Here is a 22,715-nt window from a genome sequence, read left to right as displayed (position 1 = left end):
ATCTCCATCTCAGCCTTAACTATTCATATTCAGCACATGGACAATCATGTTTAGTTTATAGTCCCCCCCAGCTCCATGCCCTCCACTAGCTTATTTTGATTCAGATCTTACCATTTCCGAGTTCTGGACGTTTGCGTAAGGTAGAATGGACAGGCAGACTGGATGTGGTGTGGGGAGAGAGAAGTCAAGGAAGACTCCAAGGTTTTGGTCTGAGCAACAGGAAGGACCCAGAGGAAAGCCCTTTGGTGGTGTAGTTTCTCTCCCCACCAGCAACTGATACCAGCTGGGCCTGGCCCGAGGGGGTCCTTAGGGGAGAGAGTGCAGGACTTTGCAGAAAAGATTGTCCAGCCTGTGGCTTCGGATATAATTCATTTTTCATTTGAAAATATTTTTTTGTGTTCCAGGCACTTTCCTAAGCCCTTGGTGACTCATGGTAAACAAATCAGACACATGTGCCCATGGAGTTTATGATCCAGGGAAAGGGGAGACAAACAACAAGAGTATCAGCGTAGGAAGTGCAGTGCAGGAGTGTGGGAGAAAAAGCAAGACTTCACCTGGTCTTTGGCGGTCAGGGAGGGCTCTGGAACGGACTTAAATATGAAGGAGTTCTCCAGTTTCCAAGAGGAACATGGCATTCTGGGAAGAGCAGAAGCAAAGGCCCAGAGGCAGGAGGAGTTGTGGGTTTGAGGAACCTAGCAACAGGTAGAGCCCTAAGCTCAGGCGGGAGAGCCGTGATTTGCCTAGATTTGCCACAGCTGCATTGCAGCTGTGGTTGGGGCCAGACCACAAGGACTTTGGTCTCTATCCTAAAAACAATGGAAGTCTTCAAGAGGGCTTTGCTTGTTTGTTGTTTTTGTTTTTGAGGTAGTGGGGTACCATAACCAGATCTGGTTTTGGAACGATTTCTCTGGCTACTCTGTAGGGAACAGGTTAGAGGTGAGTGGCTCTCACCCCTGCCTGATGCCGAGACAGAAACGACTGTTTTTCTACAGTTCAAGCTTTTCACATCCATTTAATCTTCACCAGAACCCTGTGTGGTCATGTGACGGCCCCTCCATTTCCCACATGGAGAAACTGAGGTCCAGGGAGGAAACCAGATTTGCCCAGGGTCACATGGCAGAGCTGGGCTGTGCCTTCCCCCCACTCCTCCAGGAGCTCAGGGTTATAATGGGGTTGCCCAGTCCTTCCTGATTCATTCCTAGCTCCAGCCTCTCTCCATGCAGCATCCTAGGTCCTAGGACCCCCCCACCCCACCCTGCTCTAGGCCTGGCCTAGGCCTCTTCTCTTCTCTAGAGGCCCAAATGAACCAGAGGCCCCAAGCTGGGCCTACTTCTTTCTGGGCTCTGCCCCAAGCTCTCAGCTCCCTGCTGGGACAGTCCTCCTGGTATTTTCTTGATCTCTTTGAGGAATCTGAATCTTCATAAACTGTTCTCCTTTTCTTCCCATCTCCCCCAAGACATCTCTACTCCTGGGCTCCCAAGACAATCAATCTCTGATATTCTGGCCAGGATCAAAGAATGAGATATTCAGTCTAGAGTGAAGTGCCTTAAAGTGCCAGGTGGGCCAATCCTTCTCTTTTAACATTCTACCAGGTTGTGGTCCCACATGGCCTTCCTGCTTCCTATGATAGGGATCTCAGTACCTCCTGGGACAGCCTCTTCCATTTCATAGCGAAGTCTGTTCTTAAGTCTCCCTGAAGTCTCTGTTACTAGAGTCCTAGTTCTTCCACTTCTTGGATGCACTGAGGCCAAGTCTAGCTCCCTTCCTTAATAGCCTCTTGGACATGAAAGAAGCTCCCATCAGACTCTGCTCATCGAGTCTGAGCACCAGGCAACTCTAGTCAGTACTACCGTTTTTTTTTTTGTTTGTTTGTTTTCTTTTTTTGAGACAGAGTCTCACTCTGTTGCCCAGGCTAGAGTGCATGGGGTTAGCCTAGCTCACGGCAACCTCAAACTCCTGGGCTCAGGCGATCCTCCTGCCTCAGCCTCCCAAGTAGCTGAGACTACAGGTATGTGTCACCATGCCCGGCTAATTTTTATTTTTTTTTATTTTTTTATTTTTTTAATTTTTATGTTTTCAAGTAAGGTTTATTTTTATTTATTTATTTTTTTTTTTGAGACAGCGTCTCACTCTGTTGCCCAGGCTAGCGTGAGTGCTGTGGCATCAGCCTAGCTCACAGCAACCTCAAACTCCTGGGCTCAAGCAATCCTCCTGCCTCAGCCTCCCGAGTAGCTGGGACTACAGGCATGCGCCACCATGCCCGGCTAATTTTTTCTATATATATATTTAGCTGTCTATATAATTTCTTTCTATTTTTAGTAGAGATGGGGTGTCGCTCTTGCTCAGGCTGGTCTTGAACTCCTGAGCTCAAACGATCTGCCCATCTCGGCCTCCCAGAGTGCTAGGATTACAGGCGTGAGCCACCGCGCCCGGCCTCCAGCTAATTTTTTTAATATATATTTTTAGTTGTCCAGCTAATTTCTTTCTATTTTTTAGTAGAGATGGGGTCTCACTCTTGCTCAGGCTGGTCTCAAACTCCTGAGCTCAAAGGATCCGCCTGCCTCAGCCTCCCAGAGAGCTAGGATTACAGGTGTAAACCACCATGCCTGGCCTAGTCAGTACTACTGTTAAAGAGAAATAAGGCTGGACACTAAAGGCAATTAAGACAGATTTCATCCAGTACTATTGCACTAGGGGAAAGAGATTTCAGTATAGAACTAAGCTCAATTCCGAATATAGCAAAGACAGCTGGTGATTTACAGCCAACAAGGAGAGTGAGGGGGTCAGTGGATGGAAAATGATTAAGAGGAGATATCAAGGGAAGAGGGATTCTTTTTTTTTCTTTTTTTTTTTTAATTTTTTCTTTTTTTTATTTGGTCCCTCCTAGAGATGGAACAGTGGAGAAAGGATGGAAGGGGGATTCTTGCTAAAAGCAGGTCAAGGACTTACACATCAGAGGTCGGGGGTGAGGATCTTGATCAGATATGGGGGTGATCAGGTAGCAAGAGTCGGGGGATTCTGTTAAACTGAGCAGGATTTTTGCAAAAACTAGGCAGGGTAGGCAGGCTAATGACAGGGCCCAAAGACTAGGCCATGAGGCCTAATCAAAAAGGGGGTTCAAAGGAGCCTACCTAAAGTTTGATCAAGGAGAGACTGCTATCAGCCATCATAGGCCCAGTTTGGGAGGCTTTCTAAACATATTCTGATTTTTCAGGATCCCCAAATGTAGGCCCCAGAATGGGAGCCACTTGCCCCAGGTGTGTTGAGGCCAGCCTAGATGAGACAGTCTCTTTCCCAGCTGGGCTTCTTAACTCTTGTCAGGCAACTCTGAAAGTGGGAATTTGGGGTCAGTAGCTCCAGCGCTGACAGTGATTTGACGAATGACGTCTGGCAACTCACTTAACTTCTCCGAGCCGACATGTGCTTATTAAAATTGAGAATGGTAATTCAATCCGTCCACAGAGCAGCGTTGTCGAGAAAACAGAATAAATTATTGCTACCTGTGGAGGTGCTTTTTCAGCCTGGGTGAGCAGCTGCAAATGTTGTTATCTAAGGAAAAATTTCTTCCTTCAACTGCATTCCGAGAAAACCGCTGCACAGATTTTCACCAAGTTTAGAGAGTAACTGTGATGATTTGACTTAAAATATAAGCAACGTGGCGTACATGAAGTTCATGTGAGCGGGGGTCCTGGGGCTCACCTCAAAGCGATTAGGAGGGATCCTTCAGAGTAGCAGACACAGGTACAACAAATGAGCTTCATATTATCCAAAGAGATCTGCCCTGCTTACTGAGATAACTAACCATGGACAGAGAAAACAAACGATTTCAGACATGAGTCATAATGTTTTTAATTGTAGGGGCTGATTGTCAGTTGAGTTCTTCCCAGGTGGACAATTGTGTGGTGTCTGCTTCCGACGTTAGCAGCAGCAGCAGCAGCAATTTCTCTCTTTAAAACTAGTTAATGATTCTGGTAACCCTTGGTAGCCAGTTTGCATTAATAGTTAATAATTGTAAAAATACAGGCTGAGGTGGCATGCCTTTTCAGCCCTTTGCACACGGCCGGCGTATGTCGTTTATGGTTTAGGAGGCAATGCTATCGTGCAAATCTCCTCACTCACAGCCGGTCCACGTTTTGAGTGTTAACGTGCCCCATCGCAAGCTCCCTTCCAGGTCCGGGCCAAATCAAAACTACATTTCCCAAGGGCCCTCGCGGATCCCTCCTTTTCTCCCTCCCCTTCCGGTTTTACACCGGGCCCCGCCCCCATCTCGCGCGCCGGCCAATAGCGGCCCCTCATCTCGCGCCAGGCATCAACAGCACGAGGGCGGGAACGTTTCAGGCGCCGCGGGGGCGGGGCCTGTGGCCCGGGCTTGGTCTTTAGAATTGGAGAAGCAGATTCGCTGTCGCAGCGCGGCTGGGGCTAATCCGGTGAAGAGTCAGGATTGGGGGGAGAGGTTCGCCACCAGTCGAGAGAAGACGTTAAGAAAGACGGCATTAATCTCCCTCCGTGGTTCCTGCCCAGCCCCCTCTTCGGCCTTTTCCTCCTGGAAATGAATCTGCCGCCGAATCCTGAGAGTCCAGTGACTCGGCAGGAGAAGATGGCGACCGTGTGGGATGAGGCTGAGGTGGGCACCGGGAGAGCTGGGGATCCCCGAGCCGGGGCCAGCTGGAAGACGCACTTGGCAGGAGGGGAGGGGGTGCCTGGGGGGTCAAGACCTGGCCTGGTCCCGGGGTTGGGTTCGCTTGGGATGTAGGCAGGGGTCCTGACTCCTTCATTCCTGTTATTATGGGCTGGGAAACTGAGGCTGTGAGTTCGGAGAACGCGGGATGCTTGCCCTGAGTAGAAGTAAATAAGTAAATATATAAATAATTTTTTTTTTTTAACAGCAAGATGGAATTGGGGAGGAGGTGCTCAAGATGTCCACAGAAGAGATCATCCAGCGCACACGGCTGCTGGATAGTGAGATCAAGGTGGGCGCATGCCCCTGTCCAGGCCGTGGAGCCCCCGCAGGACGGGCCCTGGCGATCCCGGTCACCTCTCCTGCTTCCTTCTCCGACACTCTGGGGGAGGCGTGGGTCCCACGGCTTCCTCTTTGGAACAGGAAAAGAGGAAAGAAAACTAAACCTTTAAAGGGATAAGAAGAGAGACAAAGGGATTGGAGATCAGGGCTGAGATGAGGAGTTAACAGACTGCCTTTCTCAACAAGAACTTTAAGTATTCTTCTCAAGAATCCTTTCAGTATATCCCCATTTTACAGGTGAGGAAACTGAGGCTCAGAGAGATGCTTTTACTCTGGTAAAGTACCCAACCTTTACAAGAGGCAGAACCTAAAAACTATATTTGCCTGACTCAGAGAGGCCTACTCTTTCCAAATACTACAACTACTTCACCAGGAGGCTTCCAGGCTGGCCTCCTGTTTTGACTTGTGGAGGATGTGGACACAGTCAGGCTCGGCTTTCAGAGAGCCTTAGGGCTAGGTGAATGGATGTGGAAGGGTCCCCTGGGCAGCTTGGACCTCACCAGTTACTGGGCCCTAGCATAAGCTGAGCCAGGGCTGCACATTTGCTCATCTACTCATCCGCATTCCAGATCATGAAGAGTGAAGTGTTGCGAGTCACTCATGAACTCCAAGCCATGAAGGATAAGATCAAAGAAAACAGTGAGAAAATTAAAGTGAACAAGACCCTGCCATACCTTGTCTCCAACGTTATCGAGGTGTGTGTGTATGTGGAGGGGAAGAGGGGGTCCGTAGGGCTTGGGGACAGCCTGGGCTGGGGCCACTAGGGAAAGAATGGGTCAAGGTTTTGAGGCTAAATGCATGATAAAACTACACTTCCTGGGGCCCTCTCCCTAGTATGCACTTCCAGGGGGGAGATATAGGGTCTGCAAAGGCCTTGGAAGTCTCATGTCTCCTTTACTTTTGGTTACTCTTCCTCCAGGGTAGATGAGCCCTGTGCAGAGAAGCAGTGGCTACACAGAGATCTTACCAATCTTCAGGTTTATCAGGCACAAATCTGCCAGGCTCAGGGCTAGTTGGAGGAGAAAGGTAGCAATGGCCAGCCCTGCAGGTGTTAGGAACTGTCTCAGCCAAGGAAGCACTGGGCGTTGGGGAGTTCAAGGCATTGAGCTTTTTTCCTTCCCAGTTACTGGATGTTGATCCCAATGACCAAGAGGAGGATGGTGCCAATATTGACCTGGACTCGCAGAGGAAGGGCAAGTGTGCAGTGATCAAAACCTCTACACGACAGGTGAGGCTGGTGCAATAATGGGAGAACAGAGGACAGTGAGGGGTGGATGTGGGACAGGACCAGTGAGCCTTACTGAGGACACTGAGACTGCATCTGTAATCTTTCCTGCAGACGTACTTCCTGCCTGTGATTGGGTTGGTGGATGCTGAAAAGCTGAAGCCGGGAGACCTGGTGGTGAGTGGGCCTGAGCCCAGGCACGGCTTTTCCAGCCAGGTTTCTCCCATCTACTAGCTGAGCCCCTGCCCTGGCCCCAGGTCACTACTGGCTCTGGATCTCAGTAGAGCAGCCCAGAGAATGTGGGATCCTGTCTACTTGCTCTTTGTTTCTTGTGTTGCCCAGTCCTATATCCTTCCTTTCACTCTACAGACACTTGTCTCCCACCAGTTAGGTAGGCCTTGAGCTGGGACAAATCTAAAGGTCCTGTGCTGTGTCCTCAGGGTGTGAACAAAGACTCCTATCTGATCCTGGAGACCCTGCCTACAGAGTACGACTCACGGGTGAAGGCCATGGAGGTGGATGAGAGGCCCACAGAGCAATACAGTGACATCGGGGGCTTGGACAAGCAGATCCAGGAGGTGAGAGAGGCCTGGCAGCGGCCAGCAGCCTCGTCAGCCTTTCCGTTTCACCATGTCATTGACCAGAGCATGACCCCCTAATGTGCCTCTTATCCTCATAGCATCCTAGGGAGGTACGGAGGGGTGCCATGTGACAAGTTAGGAGACTGAGATCCAGAGAGGTTGAGTGACTTGCCCAGGGTCACAGAGAGTTAGTGCCAGAGCCAGGACTGGCACTCTAGCTCCTGGTTCCTGGCCCAGTGTCTTTCTGCCGTATCCTCCTAGTCCTGGAGAGGCCATAGCCAGCCTTGGTGGGAGTGAGCGTTCTGTGTTCTCTTGACATGGGGGAAGGAGAGGGCATGTCCCTGAACTGGAGTAGGAGATGGGCAGATTGGGGCTGAAGCCATTAAGGGGTGTACTGTAGGAGCCCTCAGGGCTTCATCTCCTCACCCAGGACTTCTTCTTGGCAGCTGGTGGAGGCTATTGTCCTGCCAATGAACCACAAGGAGAAGTTTGAGAACTTGGGGATCCAGCCTCCAAAGGGGGTGCTGATGTACGGACCTCCGGGTACAGGGAAGACCCTGCTGGCCCGGGCCTGTGCCGCACAGACTAAGGTGAGCGCTTTGGGCGGGATGAGGATGAAGCAGTGAGAGGTGACGCTCCACCGTACAGGCTCCAAGGGGCCTCTGCCTTTGGCCTGACCCTACCAACCCCTTCCCGCCAGGCCACCTTCCTAAAGCTGGCCGGCCCCCAGCTGGTGCAGATGTTCATTGGGGATGGTGCCAAGCTGGTCCGGGACGCCTTCGCCTTGGCCAAGGAGAAAGCTCCGTCTATTATTTTCATTGATGAGCTGGATGCCATCGGCACCAAGCGGTAAGGGATTTGGGGGGTGGGGGGCTGGGGATTTCGTAGCAGGGTCCTGACTCTCAGTTGTGCCAAATTCCAGCTCTTTTTCACCCTGCCCCCTCCTCCTCCTGGGACAGTGGCTCCTCTACTCTTGTGGCTCTACTTTCCTAAATTCTCTCCTAACCAGCCTCCCTGCTTCTCTGGCCATTCTCCTCACAGCTGCCAGCATGGTCCTTTCAAAACAAATCTGGCCACCTCTCTGACCCAGACTGATCCTATTAAAGCCCTTTCTGGGCCTCCCTGTTGTTCCTTGGGATAAATGCTGGACTTGTCCTGGCCTGCAAGGCTCCTCCGTGGCAGCTTCTACCTACTCTACCCTCTAGCTACCCCTGCCTCCTGCTCTGGACACCCTGCACAGTATCCCCTGGTTTTTAGGCCCATTCTGGCTCTTTCCTTGTCCTCCACTGGTTGGTTTCCCAGCCACGGTGTTTTCAGCCTTCATATCTCAGCCCTAGCAGCACTTCCTAAGCTTTAGCTCAGTTTGCAAACACAGATTCATCAGAGGGATAGGCCTGGTTTTGCTCACTGCTTTATCTTCAGCCCAGCACCTGATCTTAGTACCTCTTCAGTCTCTGAGTTTTGCAGTCCATAATTAGTGCCCATCCCTGGGCTTGGAGCCCCAAGTTGAGCGAGCCATTTCCCAGTCTTGAACAGGTTGGGTTAGGCTTCTGGTGGGTGGAGAAGGGGTGCCTAAGCTGTGGCCTCACCGGTGTCCTGGGTCTTCTGTGTGCCCCAGGTTTGACAGTGAGAAGGCCGGGGACCGGGAGGTACAGAGGACAATGTTGGAACTTCTGAACCAGCTGGATGGCTTCCAGCCCAACACCCAAGTAAAGGTGAGTATTACTGTCACTTCCCAGATGAAGAAGATGAGGCTTAGAGGTCAGGGGGCTGTCTCAGGTCACCCAGCTCGTGAGTGGTGGAGCCAGAATTAGAATTTGGTTCTGTCTCTAACATCCCTGTATCTCACCCACACCCTGGCTGCCTCTCAGCCTCGTATGACTGTGACTGTCCTCGTCTGTGAACGCCTTGCTCCTCGATTCAAGTTGCTGCTTCTCCCCTTCCTCAGGTAATCGCAGCCACTAACAGGGTGGACATCCTGGACCCCGCCCTGCTCCGCTCAGGCCGCCTGGACCGCAAAATCGAGTTCCCAATGCCCAATGAGGAGGCCCGGGCCAGAATTATGCAGATCCACTCCCGAAAGATGAACGTCAGGTGAGCAGGACGAGGGCAAGGCACTGAGACCTGAACAGGCGGCAGAAGGGCGTCCGTGTCACTCCTTTTTGTACTGAGCTTCCCCAGCCTCCGAGTCCACCACCTCCCGCTCCCCACGCACAGGCAGTGCTGTTCCACACGGTTGCCCGATAGAGAATCTTGCTGGGGCCCAGGCCCTAATCTGGGTGCTCTGCTCCTGAGACTCCACCTGCTCTGCCCAGCCCCCCCATCCCTATCTGAAGGCTTCCAGGCCAGAGGCGCTCAGATCCCCAGCCTCCCACACCCCAGCAAATGAGCACAGCCCAAGCGTGGCCCCGGGAATCTAGCCAGGGGCCAGATGGACCTGCGTTCAGATCTGTATGACTTTCGGCAGGTAGTGTAGCCTCTCTGAGCCTCAGTTTTCTGATTTGGGACTTGAGGGTGATGGTACTGACTTCATGGCGTCGAGGTAAGGATTAAATGTGACGTCACACAGTGCTCGGCACACAATGAGGACAGTGACAGCAGTACTGTGGATGCAGGGCCGCTCTGCTGGGGGAATGTGAGACCATCTTTTGTCTCCATAAGCCCCTGCTCCTCTGCCTCAGGCCGAGCCAGTCCCTGGAGTCTCAGATGCAGATTTCTAGAAGGCCAGAGCTCAGGAGACTAAAATTTCCTGGTCTAACCTGCTTTAACCTGCTCCTCTTCCCCTCCATCTTGTACTGAGAAGAAAACAGGGTTCAGTAGGTAAAGGACTGGCGTCTGGTCACAGAACAAACTGACTTTGCTGCTTTATGGGGGCATGGGAGGATATCTGCCCCTCTGTTCCCCCCCATAGCAACTGAACCTGTGGCGTCTGTCCTCTCCCCAGTCCTGATGTGAACTACGAGGAGCTGGCCCGCTGTACGGATGACTTCAACGGGGCCCAGTGCAAAGCCGTGTGTGTGGAGGCGGTGAGTGGTCAGGTGGGGTGGGTGGGTCACTTCCTGCCTTCTTACTCCTTCCCTAGACAGGACAGGGGCATTTGGCTGGTGGAGACAACTGAGAGAAAGGCTGAGAAGGCCCATACTCTGGGCGCCGGGCTGGGGTGCGGGGAGGCACCTAGATTCTATCTGTCCTGGCTGCAGGGCATGATCGCACTGCGCAGAGGTGCCACGGAGCTCACCCACGAGGACTACATGGAGGGCATCCTGGAGGTGCAGGCCAAGAAGAAAGCCAACCTGCAGTACTACGCCTAGGGGTGCCGCAGGCCTGCCTCCCCTCTCTTGCTGGTTAAAATGTATAATAAAAGATGGTTTGGGGTCCCTGCCACTGGCTGTCTCGCCTTCCCTGGGCTGTGGGTGAGGAGTGGGCGTTGTGCAGGAGGGCCCTTCCCCAGGTGCTGCAACCTGGAAACACACATGGGAGACGGCCGTGGGCCCCAAACTCATGTCAAGGTGAGGCCCACCCCTCTGGGGTGTGCATGGTGCTGTAGCTGTTGCCTGGGGCCTTCACACCTCGCCCAACCTGAGGCCCCCTCTCCATATTCACTGCCGTCTCTGTGCTGTCAGAGGCTTGTGGCCCTGCAGTTCCCGAATGAAGGGCCTAAATAAAAGCCAGCTGTCCCTTTTTTTTTGCATTTCGGTGCTCTGGCACTAGTCCCTGCCATATTGTAAAGCCAGGCTTTGGGTCTTTGGTTGTCCTGGCTCCTGGGCCTCCTGTTTCTCCACTCGCCCCCATTAGCTCTTTCTGCCCATTTCTTCTGGCCAGAAAATGAGCCTTGAGCAGGATCCACTCTGAGAGCCCTTCTAGGCCTGACTTCTGTCCCACTGTTCTGGCTCCCCTTTCCCCATTCTGCCATCTTGTCATCAGGCCCCACATCTTGTCACAGTTGCTTTAGGGTCTCACTGGCACTCTCGTGTGCACCACCAACCTTCCAGCTCTCCAGCCTGTCCCCCAGCTATCGTGATCGCCACTCACTGAGGGCTCACTCTGGGCCATGTGCCATATAGGTCTTAATGCGTAATCTTACCTAGCTATCAGGGTAACCGCTAATAGAGTGTCCCCATTTTATAGATGCATTTGAGCAACTGGGCCGAGATCACACAACTATTAGGTGGCACAGCTGGGAGTAAAACCCAGGACTGGGAATGAAGCCAGTCTCCTTTGGCGGTCTCACAACTGGCCTTTCAAAGTGATGGTCCTTCAGAACTCAGCTCTCGCTTGCCCGCTGGCAAAAGTCCCTGCGCGGCGCATTCCTCCTTTCCCCCTTTCTTTCCCCTCCCCACGTGGACATGAGCACAGCAAGCTACTGACCATCCTGGCCAGGCCGGTTCCTTCTCAGCTCTGATTTCCTCCCTCTCACCCCAGGGCATTGGGCCCGCTTGGCACTCCCACTGACTTCCCAGCCCCTGGCCCAGGGGCCCAGAAGCACACCCCTGAAGTGCTTCTGCTTCCGTCCCCTTCTCTGGACCCAGCTACCCCGACTCTAGCATTCCTGTTCCCTCTTCTAACTGAGTAGGGCATTCGCTCTTGGCCATGACACCCGAGTTCCCCACAGGGACCACCCTCACCCATCTTGGCTTCCTCGTCTATAAAATGGGTCCCCTGCCTTCCTAAGTGGGCTGTGTGTGACGCCTGCATGTGTCTGCCACCTGGCAGGGCTTGCCACCACAACTAGCAGCCCTGAGCACCTGCCGAGGTGAGGAGGTGGCCACGGAGACAGCCCTGTGTTTGTGCCTCAGATCTCTCAAGCCCGGACTCATCAGGCCCTTAAGACAGTTATCTTACTGGTTAGTCACAATTAGGTGAGGCAAATATTGTCCTTTTTGTGTGTTGGCTGATAGAAATACCGAAAGCCAAGCACTCCCAGCTGAGGATGTCGCCGATTTGTCTCCCACCCACCTATCCCAGATGTCATGAGCTCGCCCAGACTCTGGTGATCGAGGCCATAGGGCTACTGAAGGCCGTCCTGGTTAGCTAGGAGAGGAAAGGGGTGGACGAGACTAGTCCCCTCCCCACCTTCTCCGGACAGCACTGGGGAAGTGGTGCCCCCTGGTGCCCGGTGGTGCTATGCTCAGCACATTCCGGGGAAGAGGGCATATGGTTTAGAATAGGGATCCCACTTTCTCTTTCCTTTCTCTTTTTTAATGAATGAAAATTGATTGAGGTCAAACCTGGACATGATTCTGTGGATGGAGCATCCTTCCTTTGTTAAATTATTAAGGGTGGTGGGCAGAGGAAAAGCCCTGTCTTGTTGGTCTGTAACATAAAGTTTGGGTGCAGTGGCTCACACCTGTAACCCCAGCACTTCAGGAGGCTGAGGTGAGAGGATCTCTTGAGGTCAGGAGTTCAAGACCAGCCTGAGCAACATAGATCCCGTCTCTGCAAAATAGGAAATTTAGCCAGGTGTGATGGTGTGCACCTGTAGACCCAGCTACTTGTGAGGCCGAGGTGGGAGGATGGCTTGAGCTCAGGAGTTTGAGGCTGCAGTGAGCTATGATCATAGCACTGTATTCCAGCCTAGGCAACAGAGTGAGACCCTGTCTCCAAAAACTAAAAAAATAAGGACCATGTCCTTGAGGCCGGTGAGGGGCTAAAATGGCATAGGGCCAGGCTCATGTAAAGTGCTCAGCCACTGCAGGGGTAAGTTAAGCCAGGAACACGTGCAATGTCCAGATGCACTGCGGGGGCAACAGTTCCAAGAAAAGGCTCTGGCCTGGGCACTGAGGAAAGCCCTGCCTGGCCATGGAGTCTGTGTGCAGAACAGAAGAGCCAGTTTGTGGATAATATTTATTTGTATCTTATCTATAGAACAAGTATTTACAGATATAAACGGAACCACAGCAAAATTGCTATAATATTAATGAAACCATTCAGATCCTCTCGATAGCCACTTCTCAAAACACGGTCAAGGGCAGGGCTGGAACCTGGCTGTGGAGCGGGCCAGCTGAGTACCTGGGCGTCAGCCAAGGGAAATAGCTAGGGATTATGGCTTCAGCATTCTCCCAGAGCACATTCCTGAGCGCTGACAACGGAGCCCTCACCGCCCCTGCCTTACCCCAACCCAGTGGGAGAGGAAAGGGGCCCGGGCAGGGAAGGGCAGCCGTGGCTCCCCCTCTGCCCGCCCCCAGAGTCTCCGCCCGCCCCCAGAGTCTCCGCCCAGCCCCAGTGCTGGCAGGAGCATCCCTGAGCTGGCCTGGAAGGCCTCTGGCCTGGGGCTGCTTGCTGCCCTGCAGGCTGCTGTTTGGCAGCCGGAGGTGGCAAGAGCTGCCAGAGCTGCCAAACGGGAGCTGGCCTAGGCGGGCAGCCCTGAGGAAAAGGTCTTAGAAAGCATCTCCCAGCCCAGTGCTGGGGCTGGGGCTGGGACTGTCAGTGCTGGGTGGGGCTGGGGGGCTACAAGAGCACCTGCCTTTCCTTTCTTTGGCTTCGAGGTGGCGAAGGAAGGGCTGGGAAAAGGGACACAGCAGAGAGAAGCCACTCCAACCTAGGCTGCCTGGGGCCTGGGTGTATGAGCAGAGGGGTTTCCTCCCTCAGGCTAGAGGCTGGGGGGGGGGGCGGGGAGCAGGAGGCAGGACAGCTTGGGAGTCCCCTGTAGCCCTGGGCTCCTTGGGCTGTTCTCACTCCTTCTGGGGTCCCGGTGGGGTGAGGCCCCTGCTTGGGGCCAGTGCTGCTGTTGCTCACTGCTCATTTTGGGGGGTGCAAGATGACAGGGTGGCAAGGAGAGATGACACAGCCTGACTGGGGCAGGCCCTGTGTTGCGCCCTGGGCCTGGCACACGAGGATCACAGTGTTGGTCTCGCACACACGCCTCTGACCACGTGCACACCACACACACTCCACACACACACACACACACACACACTCTCCTCCCTCCTGTCTGGTCAGAGGCTCATTCTCTCTCACAGGCACTCGCCTTCTCGGCCTCTCACATACACGATCACAGAGTGAATCTGAGTCTCTTATTGCTTTTTGGGGAGTGGGGGCGTCAGGGATGGTTATTCGACGAAGAGCGAGAACAGCACCATCACCACGATGCCCGTGCAGAGCAGAAGCACCTGCTGCAGGGAGTGCCTGTGGGGAGAGGAGCCGGGGCTCACGGTGGTGGCACTGGCAGGGGGAGTGGGCAGCGGCCACAAGCTCCCCCCTCTTGGGCCCCTAAGGGCCCTGTGAGTGTCTGTCCAGTAGGTCACTCACCACGGGTCATCTTCCTCCAAGAGGTCGGGCAGCACATTCACCAGGGCAATATAGAGAAAGCCGCCAGAGGTGAAGGGTAGGATCCAGGCCACCGTCTCCTCTGCAGTGGGAAGAGAATCCAGGGGACTGTGTGTGTCCACTGCCTCCCGCGGGGGAGACCAGGGCAGACCCCGGCCCAGATACCAGCAGCAGGGCAGCCACACCCTTTGGCTGGCTCCCCTCTGCTGACCACCACCTGCTGCCACCACCCTCCACGCCCGTACCTACTCCCTTGGGGGACTGCGTACAGATGGCGAAGCAGGCACCCAGCAGGCCCCCCAGTGCCGTTGAGAGTTGCAGCTTGGCTGCGCTCCATCGGTCAAAGCCAGCCCGGAGCAGGATGGCAAAATCGCCCACCTGAGAGGAAGTCCAGATGTTCACCCTGTGCCCCAGCTGGCCCAGATCCCCTGAGCACTCCAGGTACGGACACACACACCAAGCCCCCTGCCCTGCCCCGTCCCTGGGACCCCCATCCAGAGGAGGCAGGAGTGTGGCAGAGATGGCAGCTGCAGCCTGTGGGGTGAGGTGCTCCAGGCCCACACAGCCCAGCCCCCAGCCTGCCACTGCCAGGCAGGCCCACCCTAAAGCCCTCCCCACGCTCCACGCCCATGCTGACCATGGGACCTCTTTGGTCCTGGGCCCCTTGAGACTGCCCTCTGAGCACTCACCTCATGGGGGATCTCATGCAGGAGGATGGCCATGGTCGTCAGGAGCCCGATCTGCAGGGAGGGGAGCTTGAGTCTGTGGGGTCTGTGTCAGGGCCTGGGCACCCCACTTGCCCACTCATTCTACAAAGATTCACTCTGAGCTGGCTCTGGTCTGGACACTGTGTTGGCTACTGGAAATACAGCAGGGACCAGAGGGGACCAGGCACCTGCCCTCGTGAAGCTAACAGTCTAGAGGGGGGAGAAAGGACTAAGCAAACACACCCAGAACCATGTGCTCGCCCAGCAATAGGGGCTGTGAAGGAAAAGATGGACCAGGTGTCCTGGGGCAGGAATAACAGGGACCTAATTTAGATGAGGCGGTCAGCAGAGGCCTCTTTGAAGAAGTGCATTTATGCTGAGGCTTGAAGGATGAGCAGACAGCCATTTAAAGCGCGGGTGGGAGAACATTCTAGGCGGAGGGAGCTGTGAGGTAGGAAAGAGCTTGGCCAGTTGAGTAGGCAGACCACTGGGCCAGGGCACAGAGGGTAGAGGGAGGTGGGGGGAGAAGCATCTAGAAGCCGGCAGGGGCCAAGCCTAACAGCTTGATAGAGGCATTCCAACAAGGAGTGTTGGAAACAAGAACAGACCAGTGGCTCGGGACAAAAGAAGGTGAAGGGACACCAACCAGGAGGCTCTGGCAGCGTCCAGGCCAGCAGCAGGGAGGATGGGGAGGGCAGTGCTTAGATGAGGGTGCTGGTAATGGAGGGAGCAAGAAGTAGGTAGAACCAACTGGTCAACACAGATGCCACCAGAATCGCCCGAGCCCACCCGCCTAACCCCTCCTCACCTTCTTGCTCACAAGGAAGCTGGCAGCAACGGCCAGCCCATGAGTGAAGTTGTCGATGGTGTTGGCCAGCAGGTTGAGATAGCCACTGACCTGGGAGGAGAGAGAGCGCCAGGCTGAGCCAGGCGGGTAGGGCTGAGCTGGGCTGGCTACTAGGGGCTGGGTGGCAGCTGGGTGGCGGGATGGGATTCCAGGGTGGAATCCCAGGGTGGGATCCCTGAGCGGGCCACTCACTTTGATGCTCCGGACCACCGCACCAAGGCCAGGCTCTGCAGCCGGCTGGGCCAGACAGCGGCCTCCATTGAGTGTGGCAGCAGCAGAGGCAGCAGTAGTGGGGTCTTTGGAGGGGGCCTAGGGCCAGGAGAAGGAAGGAGAGGAAACATCAGAGGCCCCCTCAACTGGGCCAGGGTAGACACAGAAGGGGAGTGAGAGGTGGAGAAACAGGAACACCCCTTTTATCTGGCTAAACTTTGCTGCTTGGTCAGTTGGGTGCCCACAAGCTCGGCAAAGCCACCGCCCACACTGCAGTCATGATCAGTCTACTAGAACAAGCCATAGCAGGGGTTGATACCATCAGTCCCCAGATGCTCCCAAAGAAGTTGGCCCAGCCTCCCACAGTTCCCAGAAAAGAGGCCTAAGGTGAGGGCTCAACTCAGAACCTGGGCCTCCAGGCCCTGGGCACCACCACCTGGGTAGAACAGAGGCTGACGTATCCAGGTTCTGGGGTCTGGGGCTCACCTGGCTGGTCCCCTCCCTCTCCTTGCTGTCCAGGAACATCTTCTCCAACACCAGGAAGGTCAGGATGCCAGCAATGACCCACAGCCCCAGTTGCTGTTGCTGCTGCAGGCTCTGTCCCTCACCACCTGCAGGGGGCAGCACTGATGGGCCAGGCCGAGCCAGGGCCATAGGAAGGGGCCGTTTGGAATGGGATCTAGTCCACTGCAGTGGCAGGGGCAGCTGGGCCCCAGGACCCCCAAAGGGGCCAGGGCACTAGGAGGACAACGATCCTCCCTCCCAGGCAAGTTCCAGCCAGACACCCAAAGGTGCTCTCCCAGTCATCTTGGCAGAGCAAGCAGGGCCCAGGCGATTCCTGGGCATGGGAACCAGCTACCTACTCCTGCCCTCTCCGCCGTGGCCTGTGGCCTCACTCACCAGGGCTGGCACTGCATGTATAAGCCCAGGCCTCCGGTAGCAGGTGCAGGAACACATTGCCCAAGAGTCCTCCCAAGGCAAAGCTGAGCAGCTGCTTCAGGCGCCGGGCCCCAGCTACAAGGCAGAGGTGCGAGGTCTGGGGGCTGCCTCACTGGAGGCTGGCCTGACCTCCGCCCCACTCAGCTCACTGGGCTCTTCACGTTGCCTCAACCAGATTGCCAGGCTCCAGGAGGCTGGATGGGGGCCGGGGGCTCAGCAGGAATACACCACACCTGCTGAACGCCTAGAGCCACTTCTGCATCAGAGTTAAGAGACTGGGCTTTGGAGCCTGGTGGGTCCCAGCTTCTCAACCCACCAGCTGGTGACCTTGGGCAGATAACTTCTGAGATACAGTTTTCCCATTTGTAAATTGGATCTTGTGCCACTGTCACTCTCAGAAAAGTGACAGAGATTTGGGAACTTTCACAGACTTGCAGCATCCAGACTTGGAACTGCTCTAAGAGAGTCCAAGCCCTTGGTTTGATAGAGAAACTGAGGCCTGGAGGACAGAGGCAGCTGGGCGTGGGGTGGGATCCCAGGGGAAGCTGCCATTTCCAGGTTGTGTGACCTTAGGCTGGTCAAAGAACCTCTCTGTGCCTGCGCTTCCCACCTTGGTAAAATGGAGCTAAGGATCCAAGTGCTCCCCATGCTGACCGCAAAGGGCTGCTCTGAGGAGGGATGGGCTGAGGCACAGGCCTGACCGTGGGTCCTGACGAGGCTCCATTCGCAGCCATGGCGCCAGCTCTGAGCCCCGCGCCTGGCACAGAGGTATTGGGTGACCATCTGCTAAGGGAACGGTTCCTGAGCCTGGCAGGCGGCACACGCCTCTGGGGTGCTCACTTCTAACAGATTCATGGGCCCTGGTCCAGACCTACTAAGGCACACTCTTAGGTGGGGGATGGGCACCTGCATTTTTAGCAGCTCCCCATACAATCTTTTGCATTTTAAATTACAACATGTTACTTGTGAACAGCCAGTACATGCACCTGGGACAAAACGGTAGTGGAGGAAAAGCCTTCCACTCATGCCCAGGCCTGGTCTCCCAGATCCCCTCCTCCCTTCCACCAGCCTCTTGTGGATTCCCGGGAAGGCTGGCCCCGCTGCTCTTGGCAGGAGAACTCTTCCACTCTGCGCAGACACTGAGGCAGCGCTTTGCTCACTGCTGCAAACACCTAGCCCTTTCCCTGCCTTCGCACTCTCCCAAGTGCTTTAAGCATGTCAGTTCATTTAGTCTGCACAACAGGACCTATGAGGTAGATACTATCACCATTCTCAGGTTTAAGGTTGGGAGACAGAGGCAGAGTGAAGTTCAGTAACCTGCCCAATGCTACCCAGCTGGGAAGCAGCAGAGCCAGCATTTGAACACTGGCAGGACGCCTGGTGTCCATATTTCCAGCTACCATCCATGCTGCTTCCCGGCGAATGCTTGCTGACCGAAAGGATAAATGAATGCACAGATGCATGAACAAATGAACATCCGCACCCTGGCCCCACAGGACCAAGGCGAGAAATTCTATTCTATCCCCGCCCTCCCTGTCAGACACACTGTGAGCTGGTATGTGAGACCTGGGGTCTCCCAGAAGAGCAGCAGCATGTTTCCCACACTGCTGGCTGCCCCTGGGCGCCATCGGAGGGTCACCCACCTTCTGAGCGCAGCATGGTGCCCATCTCCAGGGGAATGACGAGCAACGGGAAGACCCCACTGAGCCCCACCATGAGAGAACCCAGGAGGGAGCAGATCCAGGTGTCCAGCCTCTCCCCACTCAGCAGGGCCCCCCAGGACTCGCTTTCCTTGTTGTCCAGGCGACAGGCTGCCGCAGCCCCCCGGTTCCGGAGGGCTGGCTGGGAACCCCCAGCCCTTCCCAGGAGCTCCAGGGCAAGGGCAGTGAGGAAGAGGAGCCTTTGGCCTGCCATGCCACAGCCAGGGCAGGGACATCCAGGCATGCCACGTACTGCAAAACACAAAGGCCACTTACGTGAGCTGCCACCCTTGGCCGCACACCTGCTTAGGAAACGTGGCACCTCCCCCCTACCCCCAAGTGGCCATGGCATCCACTCTCCTGCTGGCCTTGCCGGGGCGTCCAAGGATCTAAATGGTCGGCACACAGCAAAGGGGTTCTGCTCCTCCAAGCTCCTACTCCCAGGGACCACACATTTTTTCCTTCTGAGACAGCTCCAGACTGTGTGTCAGCACGTCTGCCTGAGGCTAAACTTTCCCTAATGACAGGGTGAGGCGCTGGCTGGGCTCTCCTCAGCCACCGGCAGGCTGGCCCAGCTGGGTGTCTCTGGCTGCCAGGGGAGGCTTTGCTGTCAGAACGTGCCCCAAAGAGGACACCTGGGGACCGAGATGGCATTATCTAGGTTGATGGGGTGGTATTCGGAGGCACAGGTGGTGAAACTGAGCAGCTGAGCTAGGACGGGACCATCAAAGCTTCTTCCTAGTACATGAATCCAATGTCCCTGGGTCATCAGGAGGTGGGCTGATGAGAAAGGAGCCTCTAGCCAGGAGATGCCTCTCAGATGCGCAGAGCACAGGCTTTGGACACTGCGGTTAACTTTGTGCTCTGCACTTTCAGCTGCTTGGCTGTGGGCAAGTCCCTGAAGCCCCCCGTCTGAGCCTCAGTGCCCTCATCTGTGGGATGGGGATAAGCATTGCCTCCCTCACACAGCTGCGCACATGAGACGACTTTGAGCAGGTGGCCGAGTTTGGCATGGAGGAGGCACAGAGAAGCCCTCCTTATGTTGGGGGAGGCCTGGGGCACCGGCAGCAGGAATGTGCCCAGCCGGGGGAATCACAGGATGTGGACATGAGTCAACCAAGCGAGAAGTTCAATCTGGAAACTTGGGCATGAGGTTTAACCGTGGTCTGCCCTGCCTCACGCTGGCTGTGACCTTGAGCTGGTGATGTCCCTGCCTCAGTTTCCTCATCTGCTGATGAAGATGGAAGGGAGAGAAAGCAGCTGCCTCTGGGCGGTGGCAAAGATGCCCACTTCTAGGATCTCCAGGCCTTAACTAGCCGGAGACCCTGATGACACCAGCGGGACTCCACTGGGGACTCCACTGGGGACCAAAGGCAGGACCGAGGCAGGACTGAGCCAGGCCGGGACCGTCGCGCAGAGGTGAGGGGGTCACAGGCTTGGGCGATGGAAAAGGTGTACGAGGAGGGTCTGAGGGGAGAGGGAAAGGAGAGAGCAACAGAGAGGGAGAGTCCAGAGAGAGCCAGAGTGGGGCGTGGGAGGGGGACACGGACGCAGAGAGGGCAGCGAGGGAGAGATGGGAGCGGAGTGTGGGGACAGACAGCGGGGAAGAGCCCACGGCAGGCAAGTTCAACTCCCGGGCTCTGGGAGAGGCCCAGGTCTGACCAGGACGAGCCGGGGCGGATCGGGGGATCGGCCGGGTCCGTCCCGCCCGGGGCGCGGGCCCTGAGGGTCGGGCGGTCACTCACCGTGCGGCAGCGGCGGTGGCGCTCCGGGCGGCCCCGGCCATCCAGCTGCGGTGCCGCGCCCCGCCCCGGCTCTGCCCCGCCCGGCCGCCCGGCCCCCGGCCCGGAGCCGCCCCCCGCGCGCGGCCACGTCACACGGGGCTTGTCCGGAACCGGACCCACCGCGCGCCGCGGGGCCAGGGGGAGCGGCAGCAGGGGGCGCTTCCGCCTCGTGGCCACGGGGGACACGGGCGGAGAGCGCACTTCCGCCGGGGCCGGGCCGCGGGGCGGTGGGGAGAACCGGACGGAAGTGGGAGCCCCACAGGCCCCGCGCTCAGCCAGGCTGGGCGGGGCGGAGGCGGCGGCGGCTCTGCGGGGATCGCGATCGGCCGGGCGGCCGGGCTTGCGGGTCTGGCCGCCGCTTCCCCTCCAGGGCTGCAGTCCCGCCCTTGGCCGCACGGGGGCGCGCTCGATTGCCAGACCGTGCTGCCCTGGGCCGGGCTGGGAGGATGGCTGTGGCGCTCCTACTCTGAGTCAGCCTGGCCGGGCTCCTCCATGAACAAGGCAAAGGGGAAGTGCCTGCCGCAGGGAGGGGCCTAGCCCCGGGAACCTCAGAAGAGGGAATTTTATTCTTACTCATCGAATTATTTTTATGCTTTGGTTTTTCACTGGGAACCTCAGGCCACTGTCTCCAGGACTTGTAACCCTTTGGGGTCCAATGCCTGGTGGCTGGACCCTGCTGCTTAGAACTCCAAACTCGGGCCGGTGAGGGCTCTGTGCAGCTCTCACCTAGAGTCAGCTAGACCTGACCTTTTCTCTTAGCTAAAACAGCAAACAATTGACGGCAGTTATTATTATAACTGCAATTTACTGAACACCTAGTATGTTCTGTTAACTCTACTTGCCATTCATCATCTCACTGAATCCTCGTTTTATCCCACAGAAGTAGGTACTGTTAGCCCAGGGTCACACAGTGGCACAGATGGCAGAGCTAGGACTCAAACCTGGGTGTCCCTGCACCCAGGGTGTGAGATACCACCTCTCACTTCTAGGGCCTGAACAGCAGCGGGAATCTGGCCTGGCGTTTTTACTTCATATCCTACTCTGGGAATCAGCCAGGACAGGAGGAAATTCAGGAAGGGGCATGTGGGTACTTACCTGGGCAGAGATTGTGACTGAGTGTGTGTGTGGGGGGGGAGTCTCTGAGTCTCTGGCCCTCCATCGGCCCCCCTGGCAGCTTCCTCCATCTGTTCTGCACCACTTTCCCCTCTACTGGGGGCTCTGAGGACACACTCAGCTCTCACATGCTGCATCATGGTGCCTGTCCCACCTCACACTCCAATGTCTGCCCTTCCAAGACCCCAACTCCTTCCAGGTGGACCAGCTTGTTCTCTGAAAGCTTCCCGTCTACCTCACCACACCAGGCCCATAGATCTGCCAGAATGTCCTATCTCCTCCCTGAGTTCTGAAATGGAAGTCCGGGTTAATGGGTTAGTTACTTTGCAAAAGAAAATACTTGGGGATGCTTGCCTGGGACATTTAAAAAGCCCCCCCCCCCCACATGCAAATCATTCCATCATATGCAAAGCATTTCACAATATGCAAATGATTTCACAATAACATAGTCAGCATTCCTGCCTCTGGGGGCTGAGGGCTCCTGGCCACCCAGCAAGGGGATGGGCAAGACCCAGCCAGAAATGGCACTCACCTGGCCTGGAATTCCCAACATCAGATGCCCTAATGCAGCAGTCCCCAACCTTTTTGGCACCAGGGACTGGTTTCATGGAAGACAATTTTTGCATGGACTGGGGAAGAGGATGTTTTCGAGATGATTCAAGCGCATTACATTTATCGTGCAGTCAAACCTCTCTGCTAACAATAATCTGTATTTGCAGTTGCTCCCCAGCGCTGGCATCACTGCCTCAGCTCCATGTCAGATCATCAGGCATTAGATTCTTATAAGGAGTGCAACCTAGATCCCTCACATGCACAGTTTACAGTAGGTTTGTGCTCCTAAGAGAATCCCATGCCACTGCTGATCTCACAGGAGGTGGAGCCAGAGCGATGGGGAGCAGCTGGCTGTAAATACAGATGAAGCTTGCTTGCTCACCTGCTGCTCACCTCCTGCTGTGCAGCCCAGCCCGTTCCTAACAGGCCACTGAGCTGGACCTGGGGGTTGGGGACCACAGCCCTAATGGATTAAAGAAGCAAGCACATTTGAGGGTGGGATGGGGCCATGAGTGGGGAGGGCCATGTGAAAAGATATGGTGGTGGGGACTAATGTGTGACTGTTTAAAGCACTGAATTAGGTTTTCCAGGGGCTTCCAGGTACATAAGAGAAAAATGAGATGCAGAAATGTTTATTTAATATGACCCAGTATTTTAAAATAATGACAAAAAGAAACTTCATATATGTGTATGTGATTATAGGTCTCAGTATACATAACTCTACGTATAACCATGAATAAATAAAAAATAATAGGCTGGCATGGTGGCTCA

General features: G+C 55.5%; 2 protein-coding genes across 2 annotated transcripts; one reads left to right on the top strand and one right to left on the bottom strand.

Moving 5' to 3' along the window:
* The first annotated feature begins 4,392 nt into the window (after positions 1 to 4,392).
* Positions 4,393 to 10,204, top strand: PSMC3 (proteasome 26S subunit, ATPase 3). Its single transcript, XM_069469882.1, has 12 exons — positions 4,393 to 4,624; positions 4,887 to 4,970; positions 5,590 to 5,715; positions 6,144 to 6,248; positions 6,360 to 6,422; positions 6,686 to 6,823; positions 7,273 to 7,416; positions 7,527 to 7,675; positions 8,445 to 8,541; positions 8,775 to 8,920; positions 9,771 to 9,852; positions 10,027 to 10,204. The coding sequence occupies exons 1-12, from the start codon at positions 4,550 to 4,552 to the stop codon at positions 10,135 to 10,137; spliced, it is 1,320 nt and encodes a 439-aa protein (XP_069325983.1). The 5' UTR covers positions 4,393 to 4,549; the 3' UTR covers positions 10,138 to 10,204.
* A 2,816-nt stretch (positions 10,205 to 13,020) lies between these two features.
* On the bottom strand, positions 13,021 to 20,350 carry SLC39A13 (solute carrier family 39 member 13). Its single transcript, XM_069469881.1, has 10 exons — positions 20,241 to 20,350; positions 18,439 to 18,747; positions 16,757 to 16,870; positions 16,343 to 16,467; positions 15,839 to 15,955; positions 15,608 to 15,697; positions 14,782 to 14,832; positions 14,338 to 14,470; positions 14,075 to 14,174; positions 13,021 to 13,951 (listed from the first exon to the last, which is right to left on the bottom strand). The coding sequence occupies exons 2-10, from the start codon at positions 18,737 to 18,739 to the stop codon at positions 13,876 to 13,878; spliced, it is 1,107 nt and encodes a 368-aa protein (XP_069325982.1). The 5' UTR covers positions 18,740 to 18,747; positions 20,241 to 20,350; the 3' UTR covers positions 13,021 to 13,875.
* Positions 20,351 to 22,715: the final 2,365 nt, after the last annotated feature.

Source organism: Eulemur rufifrons, chromosome 6 (genome assembly GCF_041146395.1).
Source record: "Eulemur rufifrons isolate Redbay chromosome 6, OSU_ERuf_1, whole genome shotgun sequence".
In the NCBI taxonomy this organism is placed as follows: domain Eukaryota; kingdom Metazoa; phylum Chordata; class Mammalia; order Primates; family Lemuridae; genus Eulemur; species Eulemur rufifrons.
Note: the sequence above shows the minus strand (reverse complement) of the source record. Positions and strands in the feature narration are given on the sequence as shown.

Excerpts from the sequence above, each read along its gene's own strand:
- SLC39A13 (XM_069469881.1), bottom strand. The coding sequence starts at position 18,739 with ATGCCTGGATGTCCCTGCCCTGGCTGTGGCATGGCAGGCCAAAGGCTC. Across the intron at positions 15,698-15,838 it reads CGGTGGTCCGGAGCATCAAA|GTCAGTGGCTATCTCAACCT; the intron begins GTGAGTGGCCCG and ends CTCTCCTCCCAG. Across the intron at positions 13,952-14,074 it reads TTGGAGGAAGATGACCCGTG|GCACTCCCTGCAGCAGGTGC; the intron begins GTGAGTGACCTA and ends CTCTCCCCACAG.
- PSMC3 (XM_069469882.1), top strand. The coding sequence starts at position 4,550 with ATGAATCTGCCGCCGAATCCTGAGAGTCCAGTGACTCGGCAGGAGAAG. Across the intron at positions 4,625-4,886 it reads CCGTGTGGGATGAGGCTGAG|CAAGATGGAATTGGGGAGGA; the intron begins GTGGGCACCGGG and ends TTTTTTTAACAG. Across the intron at positions 8,921-9,770 it reads TCCCGAAAGATGAACGTCAG|TCCTGATGTGAACTACGAGG; the intron begins GTGAGCAGGACG and ends TCCTCTCCCCAG.